Raw genomic sequence first — 14,489 nt, 5'->3', positions numbered from 1 at the left:
GTAGCTCAGCATTGGCTTTCTGTTATTGAGCAGCTCATATGGGGTCTTATTCAAAACAGCTCTTATTAGATACCTGTTGGTAACATGACATGCTGTGTTCACAGCTTTAGCCCAGAAATTTTGAGGAAGACTTGATTCAATAATCATAGTTCTGGCAATGTTCACCAAGGTTCTGTTCTTTCTTTCCACTAATCCATTTTGTTGAGGAGTTCTTGGAGCAGAAAAATTATGGCTCGTACCATTCTCCATGCAGAATCTATCCAGTGTTGAGTTCTCAAATTTTGTGCCATGATCAGATCGAATACTGCAAATAACTTGATTTAATTTGGTTTGAATCATTTTGAAGAATACCACCAACTCTTCAGTTATGTCTTCCTTTGATCTCAAGAATCTCGTCTAGGTGTATTTTGAGTAATCGTCAACAAGCACCAAAATGTACTTCTTGCCATTTCTGCTTTGAAATTTTAAGGGTCCACACAAGTCCATATGAAGCAGCTCCAGTGTTCTTGATGATGTTACTTGATTTTTGGGCTTAAAGGATGGTCTTATTTGTTTTCCTTTAACACAAGCTTCACAGATTTTATTTTCAGCAAACTTCAGTTTGGGCAGACCTCGGACCAGGTCCTTAGAAATCAATTTGTTCAATAAAGATGAGCTTCAATGCCCTAGCCTACGATGCCAGAGATCAGCATTCTCATTCTGAGCACTAAGACATGCCAGGTCATCTCCATGAGATGTTTCCAAGTTTGCCACGTACATATTTTTACTTCTGTGTGCAGTGAGAATTACCTTTTTTGTAGTTAGACTCACCACAGTGCATTTCTCATAAGTAAATTTGACCTCATTTCCTTTGTCAGAGATTTGTGACACACTCAACAAGCTGTACGTCAACCCATCCACATGATACACATTGTCAATTGAATCTTCAAGAGATCTTCCTACTTTGCCAACTCCCAAAAAGTACCCCTTCTTACCATCACCAAAAGAGACACCTTCTCCTTGGAGTGTCTTGAGTGAGAGGAAGTTATTTACATCACCAGTCATATGCTTAGAGCATCCACTGTCCATATACCAACATTGACTGCTACTCCTCTCACTCACCTGCACCAAGAATCACTTGTTTAGCTTGGGAACCTATTTTAGCTTAAGTTCCCAGTAGGCAGACAAAGGAGTGATTAGATTATATTTAGTCCAATATGGTAGATTTTGAAGCTTACTAACAAAGGACATAGGAGCAGGGACAGACTTTTTCTTTGAAAGTCTGTGAGTTGATACATGTTTTGAAGAACCAGGTCTCTCCTTTGGTACATTTTGCCTTTCAGCATAATTAGAGAGCCTTCCACAGGAGTTTCTCTAGCTAGAACATTCACCCTTCAAATGTCCATTCTTACCACAGTGAAGACATAACAAATTGTCAGATACAAACACATACTTACTGTGAGGATTATAAGGAGGAGTGATGTTCAGACTTCCTATTCCTTTCTTATTGTAATTACTCTGACTTGTTGCATTTGACAGTAACTTTGAGGATTTTGTCCACTTAAGGGATTTTTCAAGTTCTTCCTTAAGTTAAACAATATCATGTTCTAATTTGTTACTCTTTTCAAGCGACACACCAAGTTTTTTCTCAGAGATTTTCAATTTCTCTTGAATTTCAGCTTGCAAACCATTAGACATTCCATTCAATTTTTCAGCTTCTTCAGTAATCTGGTTCGACTGGTTCTTTAGTTCAGAGTTATTTGACTCTAGAGACACCATTCTTGACATTTTCTCTTCAAGTTTAACTTTGTTTTCAGTCAAACTGTCAAGTTCAGCATTCATGGTGTCTCTTTCATATGTTAACTCTATGACAGAATCAATCATGACTTTTGCCAAATTTTCTCAATTTTTTAAGAGAATATTTATCCAAGTCATTTTTCATATCTAGAAGAGTTACCTGATTATCCTCTTCTTCATCTGCTGTGTGAGCCATGAGAGCAAACATTTCATTGAAGACAGTTTCCTCCTCATGTACAGCAACCATGGACACATCGTTTGGCTCATCAGGGTCTTCTGAATCACTTGAGTAATCACCCCATGCAGCAAGAGCCTTTTTGACAACCAAATCTGCAGTAGCTTTTCGATCTCTCTTGCCGAGTACCAGGTCCCTTCTATTCTCTTTGTCACTTCTTGGTTTTTGATGTTCCTTGCTTTCATTCTTGAGCAAAGGACACTCTCTGATGAAGTGCCCAGCTTTTCCACACTTGTAGCAAGTATCACTTTGAGCAGCATTACGAGTACCATTTGTTCCTCTTTTATAAACTTTGTTTTTCTTCACAATTTTTTGAAATCTGCTGATGAGATATGCCATATCATCATCACTGGAATCTTCAACTGATTTGCACTTCAGCATCAATGACTTATCCTTCTTGGCTTCCTTCTTCGATAAATCGTAATTTCGATTCATCTCGTGAGTCTTCAGATTACCAATCAAAGCATCCATAGTCAGCACCTTCATATCCTTGGCTTCGGTAATGGCATCAACCTTGCTCTCCCAAGACTTTGGAAGAATTCGAAGCACTTTTCTGACTTATTTGGTCATGCTTATAGGTTCATCTAGACTTCGCAGCTCATTTGTAATGGAAGACAACTTGGTGAACATGTCATGTATTGTTTCTCCTTCCTTCATTTTGAAGATCTCATATCGTGAGGTAAGCATATCAATCTTAGATTCTTTGACTTGTTCAGTTCCTTCATGTGCAGTCTTGAAGAAGTCCCAAATTTCCTTAGCAGACTCACAGGCTGACACTCTGTTGTACTCATCAGGTACTATCCCACAGACAAGAAGATTTTTAGCTTTGAAACCTTTTTCAATCTTTTTCCTGTCAGCTTCGTCATATTTCTGCCTAGGCTTTGGGACAAGAATAGTTTTCTCTCCATCCTTTTCTTCCATCGTAGGAAAAAATGGTCCATCCAGTACAATATCCCATAACTCGCTGTCTTCAGCCATGAGGTAATCGTGCATTCTAACTTTCCACCAACTGTAGAAATGTCCATTGAAACGAGGAGTTCTGTTTGACGACTGACCTTCTTCGAGGTTAAGTGGAGCTGCCATTCTAGAGCAAATATCACTTCCTTGGTGTTAACCAAATAGATAGTGCCTGCTCTGATACCACTTGATGGAATATATGCCTCCACTGAACAAGTAATGGACCAGGTCCCTTACTACACTAATGAATAAAAATAGAAAGTTAAATGCACTTAAATCAACACGATGATTTTACGTGGAAACCTCCTTGCTTAAGGGAGTAAAACCACAATCTGTCTCACAGGATTTTCAATCGTTTTCACTAATCTTCAAAAGCAAAAGTAAAATACGATTACACCAAATGTAAGAAAGAGTTATCAATCTCACAGTTAAGCAATAGTTCTCTATTGCTTAACAAGCCTAAGTAGAAAACAATCTACCCACTAAGCTATCCCACCTGGACAACCTAGACTTTTAACAATACACACCAATTCCTTTATAGATTCAGGAATGGTTTAAAGTTTAAGAACAAGAGAATGTATTCCTAAACAACTAGACGAAAAGCTTCAAAATTTGTTGTTGTTCTTGGAATAATTCCGCCTTTGCTTTATAGTAGCCTTCAAGAGTTCTTGAAAAGTTTTTTATCAAGTTTCAAAAACTGCTTTAAAATGTTTAGGAAAGTGCCTTTTGTATAGACAAGTCACTTTCCTAAACCTCTTTGCCATTGGTTGGAAAAGTCACACTTTCTGACGCCATCAGGAAGTGTGCACCTACTTTCTGTACCGTCTCCAGCTGGAAGTCGGCTGGCTCATCATCATGAGAGCCTGGTACCTCTACTAGGTCCCTGGGTTTGTTTCATCTGCAACACTTAAGTAAGAACCTTCAATACTCAAGTAAGAAACCTGGTACCTTTACAAGGTCCCTAAGTTTGTCAAATCATCAAAACTACAAATAACAATATGTCTATTGCGAAAGTGGACTTATTACATATACGAACACGTGAGCTAATGTAAAAGGGGGATGAAAATATGATTTTGCTTATTAAGATTTACCTTTGTGCGATTGATGACATTCTGTTTTCTCATTGTTCATTATATTCATATGGTAATTTTGGTTCTGAATTTCTAGTCTTGCAGAAAAAAAACTTGTGAAATTTGCAGTGATTCAGGTATTCAATAAGCAATTATTACATGTTATCAGTGGAAGAATGTTGACATGCACCATAAGTCTTCTTTATCTTTTTAACATGAACGGGTAGTCAGCTGAGTTGATAGTCATGATATATATATGTATGTATGTATATATGTACCTATGTATGTAGGTATACATGCATGCATGCATGTATGTATGTATATGTGTATGTTCTTCGTAAACTTTAAACATTGTCCCAATCCTAATCCCCTTCTATTTTAGTTGACTTGCCCTTTCTAATGGGAGAAACAAATCTTTTCACACAGGGGCCTACTTCGCTCGAAGAAAATTTCTAGTTAGATTGTAAACTTTGTCCCCTTTTTTGGAACTTTAAATAGGAACGAAAAGTGTAATAGAATTAAAAGGTTAAATTAAAGTGATATTACCGCTTAGGGAGAGTAAGGACTTCTTCGATTTTTTTTATCTTTCTGACATTTTTTACAATTTTTGATCAGATACTAATAGTATTGGATATTGGGATCCACCTAATGGATACACTAATTTTTTTAGTTTAGGTTTCCAAAGGTAATTTATTTTTAAAGGCTTAAGTATCCATAGGTTGTAGGTTTCTAGATCTTGCTATAAGCATCTGAATAGCAGGAGCATTTATATGTAGGTTGTTAGTTCCTGCTACAGGCATACAAGTAGAACTAGTTCTAATAAATATATTACTATAATCTATTATTTCATTAGCATGTTGTGGCCTTTAATTATCTAAAATATTTTGTATATCTTTTATGCACACATAGTCATCTTCTTATTCTAAAAACGTCTATTTTTCTCTTCCTTTCAGATTCTGCGTTCTGGGCTACTGGGAAGATGCACCAGTGGAATGGCGTTGTGAAGAATGTGATATTCCAAAGGGGGTAATATTTTCACCGCGTGGACTAGAAAATAAGAGTTTCAAGGAATCCAAGTTACATGCCTCTACAAAGATTCGGCAGAGTATTGTGCAACCAAAGAAACATAATAAGTTTCCTCAGAGGCAACATATTAATTGGGAAAAAGAGGTACAGACCGGAAAAACGAGATATCTACCTGTTGAAGAAGCACTTGATCTTTATCATGTATAAAGAATTATGGATCACCGAAAGGTTAAGTGTTCACCACCATCTTTTGTATTCATTTACTTGGTTTCCTTTTTCCTCTTCTTATACCTCTATTCTTCATAAATTTATTTTCTATCATATACTCTAATTAATTTTTTTAAATGATGTTGATATTATATTTCGAAATGATTTTTTTACATTGTCAATATTTGTAAAGCTTTCACAGCAATATTAATTTACTTCTATAATTCTATTCAATTTAATGTAGCATGTTTTTTAGGTCAGGATGCGTCTATCATTTTTAAGCATAGGACTCCCAATGTTGTGAACGAGAGTCAAATAATGAATTCACCTACAACACACCCTTGTGATCCTGCTCTAATTCCTTCTTGGAAGTAAGTATCTTTCATAACTGCACATTAATTACTAACATAGGTTAATACAGGGTACACTAAGCTTCAAAAATATACAAATTTAGCTCAACTTTGGCTTTGATTGATTGATAAAATTTTTGGACAAAATTTATTTAATCAGTTTTTGTTAAATCGAATAAATCATGTTAATATTATCTCTTATAAATTTGCGGGTAACGGTAACATTCCGAAAAGTCGTTACTTTTCCGAAAAGTCGTTACTTTCCAATAAGTAGGTATTTTCCTAACAGACACATTTTTCGAAAAGTTGTTATTTTTTTCTAAAAGACACAACTCTCTGGAATAAACGGGTCTGAATAGATTTCTCTGAACAGACACGTTTCTTGCTGAAAATGGCTATAAAAGGAAGTCAATTTATGATTTTTCAAACACTGAAAATTTTTCTTTCTCTACATTTATTTTTCTCTCAAATAAAATTAAAGTGTCGATCGACTGAGTCTGTGTGACTTGTTGTTGTTCTTAAGTTCGTTGAAGTTAAAGAAGTTTGAGGTACCGCTATTTCTTTAACAGGTTTAATCCGTTTTATCTTGGGAGAAATTAATCCATAACCTTGGGTATAGTGAGGGGATTAAATTTCTTAAGGACACACAGTAGTTTCTGTGGACTCAGATTAATTCTTGTATTTTATATTTTCTGCTTCATCTTATTTCTGTTACTGTTTATTAACCTTATTAATACAGGTTATTGTAAGAATAACAATAGTCGGCAAAGGATAGCATTACGAAATATTTTTTTGTTTCTTATCTAAAAGTCATGACCTTTTCGAGAAGTCACACCCCTTTGGAAAAGTCACAACTTATTGAAAAAGTCACATCTTTTTGAAAAAGTCACAACTCTTTGGAGAAGTCACAACTCATGAAAAAATCATGAACCTTCAAAAAAACAAAGTCAAACTTATTGAAAAGTCACAACTCATCGAAAAAGTCACAACCTAAGTTAGGGATAGGGATATTATAGTAATTTAACATTCGAATTAGGAGCTCATGCTTTTAAAGTAATATAGACTAGTTTTTCGATAAATTTGTTACAAGTGATTGTAACGACTCAAGAGCACACCCTAAAGGTTAGAGCACAATTAAGTCGTCACACAGCGTACTCGACCTCTCGGAGATATTCTACAAGTCTCTTAGCTTTCATTCATTACATAGGTATGAAAAGTAGTGTATAATTAAAACTTTTTACAATAATTAATAAGAAACACATTTATAAAAACTAAGGAACAAGTTTCATCATCACAAGCCAACTAGAAACGTCTAAATTATCATAGGGTCACGACCCTTTATATTGAAAGAAAAATATAATGTCTGATACAAGAAAGAAACTAAAAAAAACATAGTTTATGTCCTCGAACATATGAGGACATACCAATCTTAAGAGAATCAACTTTTCAAGTTTTGCCTTCTAAGAACCTTCATTTGCCTTCCACCTATACTTTTAGAAATATAGAAGAGTATGGAGTTAGTACAAATATTGTATTAAGTATGGCATTATGCAAAAAATGCTAAAGAGGACATTTTATTTGAAATAAACCTTCCATGCTATTTTAATAAAACATTCATGAATAAAGTTACAAAGCATCATACAATTCATCATATAGCATACAAGGTAAAACTTCCATACTTCTCAACATTTAGTCATTCATTTAGAAATCTATTTATCATATAGACCTTCCTATCCAAAGTTAATTGTTCAGTTTTTCAGACTATTTTTAGAGTATTCTTTCAATTTTGTCTTTCATTAGTTTGTATTGAAATTAGTGATTAATAAATATATAGTTATTCTAATTATAAATTTGACAATAATTAATAAGGGTAAAAATGGAAAACTATGTTCAGTTTATGTCTTAATTTACTTTTCTTGAAGGGTGTGAAACACCTCAAAGTTAAACAAATATGGAACAGAGGGAGTAATAACTATTTTAAAGAAACCTTCCTAACTATTTAAATCACATAAGTAGCATAAATAAATAAAGTCAGTCTCTTGTCTTTGTCATCAAAAAAAATCATGACAATTCTTTTACTCTTGAGAAGTTGATTAATTTTGGAAAAAGATATTCAAAAGCATATATCTAAACCACAGTAGAAATTGTTAACAAGAACAAATAAAATTAGACTAAATAAATTGAACTAATACAATCTTCAACTGGTATAAGTCATATAAACTTTCTTCATCAAAAATACTTAAATATTAAGAAACAACAAATAAATAAAAGGGAAAATGCACAAGTACCCCCTCAACCTATGCTCGAAATCCCAAAGACACACTTATACTATACTAAGGTCCTATTCCCCCCCCCCCCCTGAACTTATTTTATAAGTAATTTTCTACCCCTTTTTAGCTTACGTGGCACTAGTTTGAAAAAAAAAGTCAACCATCGTTGGGCCCACAAGTGTCACGACCCAAAATCGGATCGCGACTGGCACCCACACTTACCCTCCTATGTGAGCGAACCAACCAATCTAAACCTTAACATTTCAATAGAATATAAACAGAAAGTAATGCGGAAGACTTAAACTCATTAATAAAATCAATAACTATTATTATCCCCAAAATCTGGAAGTCATCATCACAAGAACATCTACTTCAAATCACTAAATCTAAGAGTTTCTATGAAGCTAAAAATACATAAAAGCTAGTCCATGCCGGAACTTCAAGGCATCAAGACATGAAGAGGAAGATTCGGTCCAAGCTAGAAGCATTAGCTCACCCTGATATCCGGAGTAATGAAGACTGGCTAGAGTTACTGTTGAGTCGAAGATGACGGCACGTTTGCTGCACTCCACAAATAAACAAGAAGAAAACATAAAAGTAGGGGTCAGTACAAAACACGGGTACTGAGTAGATATCATCGGCCAACTCAAAATAGAAATCAATATATACCAAGTAATATCATAAAATCAACTATGATACTCCACATGTAGCAACAACAAGTACTATATCATTAACAATTACCGTCAAGTTCACACATGAGGCTAAAGAAGCGACAATCGATGAGGAAGGTGTTTTGAGGATTAAGGGAAGGGTATGTGTACCCCGCGTCGATGATTTGATCAACACTATTCTGACAGAGGCTCATAGTTCAAGGTATTCGATACATCCAGGTTCAACCAAGATGTACCGTGACCTAAAGCAACACTTTTGGTGGAGTAGAATGAAGCGTTGGTACGTGACACTCCGATCCCCTACTACTATGTGTCGGAACCTGACACTCCGATCCCCTAAATCTACGTGTCGGTTCGTGACACCCGATCCCCTAAATCTATGTATTGGTTCGTGACACCCGATCCCCTAAATCTACGTGTCGGTTCGGGACACCCGATTCCCTAAATCTACGTGTCGGTTCGTGACACCCGATCCCCTAAATCTACGTGTCAGTTCGTGACACCCAATCCCCTAAATCTACGTGTCGGTTCGTGACACCCGATCTCCTAAATCTACGTGTCGGTTCGTGACACCCGATTCCCTAATCTCCTTCTATCAATTCATCAAGCCTTCTTTCTCACCAAGGCATCATCAATCTCATTATTTTAGTTCATCACGCCTTCTTTATACCAAGGCCTCATCATTAACAAGAGATTAGGGTTTTGCAAGATTTGGGATTCAATAACTTCATCATGCTTATATAATAACAATTATATAATTACATTCATGCAAGCATACAATTAAGCACATAGCAGGGTTTACAATATTATCAATACATATCATTCGCTATTAAGAGTTTACTACGAATATCGTAAGGGAAACCATAACCTACCTCCACCGAAGATTAGTAATCAAGCGAGCAAATTCCCAAAGATTTGTGTTTTCCTCTTCGTTTCTCCTCTCTCGATCAATCCTCTCTCTCTCTCTTCTTGTTCTTTCTATTTTCTTTATTCAAACCCTCTTTCTTTTACCCTAATTAGCATAAAATTAAGAATAAAAGATGGCAATAATAACCCACTAATTAGCTTAAGGTTACCTCTTTTAACCCCCAAGTAATTAGACTTATTAACATTAACCCACTAACTTTATAATTAAAGCAGAAATAGTCAAATACGTCCCTTAAAACGTATAAAGAAATCCGATCCAGACTGGGATTACGCAGCCTGCGACGGCCCGTCGTGCCTGCGACGGCCCGTCCTGCTGCTCCGTCACAGACTTCAGAGACTCAATTTCTCAAAAGAGTCTGTGACGGTCCGTCCTGCCATTCCGTTACGAAGTTCACAGAGTCGATTTCAGTACCCAATTTTCAGATTTTCTAAGTGTTTTGAAACAAGACCCTGCAACGATCCGTCGTGCCCATGACGGTCCGTCGTGCCCATGACGGTCCGTCGTGCCCATGACGGTCCGTCGTGCCCATGACGGTCCGTCGTGGGGTCCGTCGCCTCACCCTGTTTTTCCAGAAATAAAATCTGCTGCTCAAAACGACTAAACAGGTCGTTACAATAGATACCAATTTATCCATCGTTCGTCCCAGAACGATCACAAGAAGGAAAACAAGGGCGAAAAGGAGTACCTGAATCTGTAAACAGGTGTGGGTATCTTTCTCGCATATCTGCCTCCTTCTCCCAAGTGGCTTCTTCAACGGGGCGATTCTTCCATTGAACTTTGATGGATGCAATCTCCCTTGATCTCAACTTGCGAATTTCTCTATCTAGAATGGCAACAGGTTCCTCCTCATAAGACAAATTCTCATCAAGCAAAACTGAATCCCAACAGATAATGTAGTTTCCATCCCCATGGTATCTTTTCAACATCGACACATGGAATATCAGATGCACTCCGGACAGCCCTGGAGGCAAGGCTAACTCATAGGCCACCTCCCCTACTCGCTTAAGTACTTCAAATGGACCAATATACCTCGGGCTAAGTTTACCTCGCTTACCAAACAGCATCACCCCTTTCATTGGCGAAACCTTCAACAAGACTTGTTCACCCTCCATAAACTCCAAGTCTCTAACCTTCCGATCTGCATACACCTTCTGTCTACTTTGCGCCGCTAGAAGCTTTTCTTGAATCGATTTCACTTTATCTAACGATTCCCTTAGAAGGTCAGTACCCCAAGGTCTAACCTCAAATGCATCAAACCAACCAATGGGGGACCTACATCTCCTCCCATATAGTGCCTCAAATGGGGCCATATGAATGCTTGAGTGATAGCTATTGTTGTAGGAGAACTCTGCTAAGGGTAAGAAGCTATCCCACTGACCACCAAATTTGATCACACATGCATGAAGCATATCCTCCAACACTTGAATCGTTCGCTCAGACTGACCATCGGTCTGAGGATGGAACGCAGTACTAAGGTCCAACCTAGTACCCAATTCCGCATGCAATGTTTTCCAAAACTTAGAAGTAAACTGCGTACCTCTATCTGATATAATGGAGAGTGGAACCCCATGCAATCGCACCACTTCCGAGATGTAAAGTTTAGCTAACTTCTCCGCATTGTAAGTCACCTGGACCGGAATGAAGTGAGCAGACTTAGTTAACTTATCAACAATTACCCAAATAGAATCAAACTTTCCCAATGTCTTTGGAAGACCAACCACGAAATCCATTGCAATCCTTTCCCACTTCCATTCAGGAATGGGCATTCTCTGAAGTGTTCCTCCGGGCCTTTGGTGTTCATACTTTACTTGTTGACAGTTTGGACATTTGGCAATAAAATCCACAATATCACGCTTCATTCTACTCCACCAAAAGTGTTGCTTTAGGTCACGGTACATCTTGGTTGAACCTGGATGTATCGAATACCTTGAACTATGAGCCTCTGTCAGAATAGTGTTGATCAAATCATCGACGCGGGGTACACATACCCTTCCCTTAATCCTCAAAACACCTTCCTCATCGATTGTCGCTTCTTTAGCCTCTCCTTATTATCCCCATAATCTGGAAGTCATCATCACAAGAACATCTACTTCAAATTACTAAATCTAAGAGTTTCTATGAAGCTAAAAATACATAAAAGCTAGTCCATGCCGGAACTTCAAGGCATCAAGACATGAAGAGGAAGATCCGGTCAAAGCTAGAAGCATTAGCTCACCCTGATATCCGGAGTAATGAAGACTGGCTAGAGTTACTGTTGAGTCGAAGATGACGGCACGTTTGCTGCACTTCACAAATAAACAAGAAGAAAACATAAAAGTAGGGGTCAGTACAAAACACGGGTACTGAGTAGATATCATCGGCCAACTCAAAATAGAAATCAATATATACCAAGTAATATCATAAAATCAACTATGATACTCCACATGTAGCAACAACAAGTACTATATCATTAACAATTACCGTCAAGTTCACACATGAGGACTCAAGCCTCAATACCATACTCATTTGGGAATTATGTTCATTAGATTGAGTATATTAACATCTTTCAAGATTCATTATCTTTATTTCTCTTGTGTCGGTACGTGACACTCCGCTCCCACATATTCATTAATCCTCTTGTGTCGGTACGTGACACTCCGATCCCCTACTACTATGTGTCGAAACCTGACGCTCCGATCCCCTAAATCTACGTGTCGGTTCGTGACACCCGATCCCCTAAATCAACGTGTCGGTTCGTGACACCCGATCCCCTAAATCTACGTGTCGGTTCGTGACACCCGATCCCCTAAATCTACGTGTCGGTTCGTGACACCCGATCCCCTAAATCTACGTGTCGGTTCGTGACACCTGATCCCCTAAATCTACGTGTCGGTTCGTGACACCCGATCCCCTAAATCTACGTGTCGGTTCGTGACACCCGATCCCCTAAATCTACGTGTCGGTTCGTGACACCCGATCCCCTAATCTCCTTCTATCAATTCATCAAGCCTTCTTTCTCACCAAGGCATCATCAATCTCATTATTTTAGTTCATCACGCCTTCTTTTATACCAAGGCCTCATCATTAACAAGAGATTAGGGTTTTGCAAGATTTGGGATTCAATAACTTCATCATGCTTATATAATAACAATTATATAATTATATTCATGCAAGCATACAATTAAGCACATAGCAGGGTTTACAATATTATCAATACATATCATTCGCTATTAAGAGTTTACTACGAATATCGTAAGGGAAACCATAACCTACCTCCACCGAAGATTAGTGATCAAGCAAGCAAATTCCCAAAGCTTTGTGTTTTCCTCTTCGTTTCTCCTCTCTCGATCAATCCTCTCTCTCTCTTCTTGTTCTTTCTATTTTCTTTATTCAAACCCTCTTTCTTTTACCCTAATTAGCATATAATTAAGAATAAAAGATGGCAATAATAACCCACTAATTAGCTTAAGGTTACCTCTTTTAACCCCCAAGTAATTAGACTTATTAACATTAACCCACTAACTTTATAATTAAAGCAGGAATAGTCAAATACGTCCCTTAAAACGTATAAAGAAATCCGATCCAGACTGGGATTACGCAGCCTGCGACGGCCCGTCGCGCCTGCGACGGTCCGTCCTGTTGCTCCGTCACAGACTTCAGAGACTCAATTTTTCTGAAGAGTCTGGGACGGTCCGTCACACCTGTGACGGTCCGTCCTGCCATTCCGTTACGAAGTTCAGAGAGTCGATTTCAGTACTCAATTTTCAGATTTTCTAAGTGTTTTGAAACGAGACCCTGCGACGGTCCGTCGTGGGGTCCGTCGCCTCAGCGTGTTTTTCCAGAAATAAAATCTGCTGCTCAAAACAACTAAACAGGTCGTTACAACAAGATAGTGCCACGTAGGCTAAAAAGGGGTAAAAAAGTATTAATAAAATAAGTTCAGGAGGGTAATAGGACCTTAGTATAGTATAAGTGTGTCTCTGAGATTTCGGGCATAGGTTGAGGGGGTACTTGAGCATTATCCCTAAATAAAATAAAAGGCCAATGTTTATATAGTAATAAATATTTTAAAACAAACTTTTTGATAGTATAAATCACATGAGTAGCATTAATAAATAAAGTCATTCTTTTTGTCTTGAGCATCAAAAAAAATCGTGTCAATTCTCTAACTCTAGAGAAGTTTAATACATTTAGAAGCATGTATCTACATCACAAGAGAAATTGTTAACAAAAACAAATGAATTCAGACTACATCATGTTTATATTGGAAAATTACATGCTATACTACTTAAAAAAAATAATTATTGTATCATCAGAATTATTTTCCTTAAGTACTCAAGATTAAGGAATATACTCTCTTACGATAGAACAATTCACTTCATCAGAATAGTGGTACCTCATATTCCGCAAAACATTGAACTCACTCAATGACGATAAATCACACGAAATTTTTTAAATTGCAAGAAGAAGAAGAGTAGAAGATTATAAAAAATTGTGGTTGAAAAATGAGAGGAAATCACTCTATTTATAATCAACAAATGGTAGTTTGAAAAGTGTTTTTCGTATCTTATCTGAAAAGTCATGACCTTTCTAAGAAATCATAGCCATTTGGAATAGTCATAACTTAATTGAAAAGATCACAACTATTTGAAAAAGTCACAACTCTTGGGGAAAATCAAAACTTATTGAAAAATTACAACGCTTTGGAAAAAGTCACAACTTATTAGAAAGACATAATACATAAAGATGCTCTTTAACTTTTCCTCATTTTATATTTATGTCTTCCAACTTTGATTGTGCAGAAGTAGACACTTAAACTTATATAAAATTGAACAAATAGACACACACGTCCTATGTGGCATCCTACATGACAATTTGTGTCCTACGTGGTATCCAATGTGTATTATGTCACATAGAACTAATGTATCAACTTATTCAACTTTATACAAGTTTAAGTGTCTATTTGTGCACACAAAAGTTAGAGGGTATAAATGTGAAAAGAGATCAAGTTAAAGGGCAT

The 14,489-nt window shown here is 37.0% G+C and overlaps 2 protein-coding genes across 2 annotated transcripts; both read right to left on the bottom strand.

Moving 5' to 3' along the window:
- Nucleotides 1-657: 657 nt before the first annotated feature.
- On the bottom strand, nt 658-2,482 carry LOC138340189 (sporulation-specific protein 15-like). Its single transcript, XM_069291881.1, has 3 exons — nt 1,937-2,482; nt 1,576-1,842; nt 658-1,101 (listed from the first exon to the last, which is right to left on the bottom strand). Exons 1-3 carry the CDS (start codon nt 2,480-2,482, stop codon nt 658-660), a joined length of 1,257 nt encoding a protein of 418 aa, XP_069147982.1.
- Nucleotides 2,483-2,569: 87 nt separating this feature from the next.
- LOC138340188 (uncharacterized) lies at nt 2,570-3,094 on the bottom strand. The gene has a single exon (XM_069291880.1). The coding sequence runs from the start codon at nt 3,092-3,094 to the stop codon at nt 2,570-2,572; it is 525 nt and encodes a 174-aa protein (XP_069147981.1).
- Between the last annotated feature and the right edge of the window lie 11,395 nt (nt 3,095-14,489).

This window comes from Solanum lycopersicum, chromosome 12, assembly GCF_036512215.1.
Source record: "Solanum lycopersicum chromosome 12, SLM_r2.1".
In the NCBI taxonomy this organism is placed as follows: domain Eukaryota; kingdom Viridiplantae; phylum Streptophyta; class Magnoliopsida; order Solanales; family Solanaceae; genus Solanum; species Solanum lycopersicum.
The sequence above is the reverse complement of the archived record's forward strand: the minus strand, read 5'-3'. Positions and strand labels throughout refer to the sequence as shown.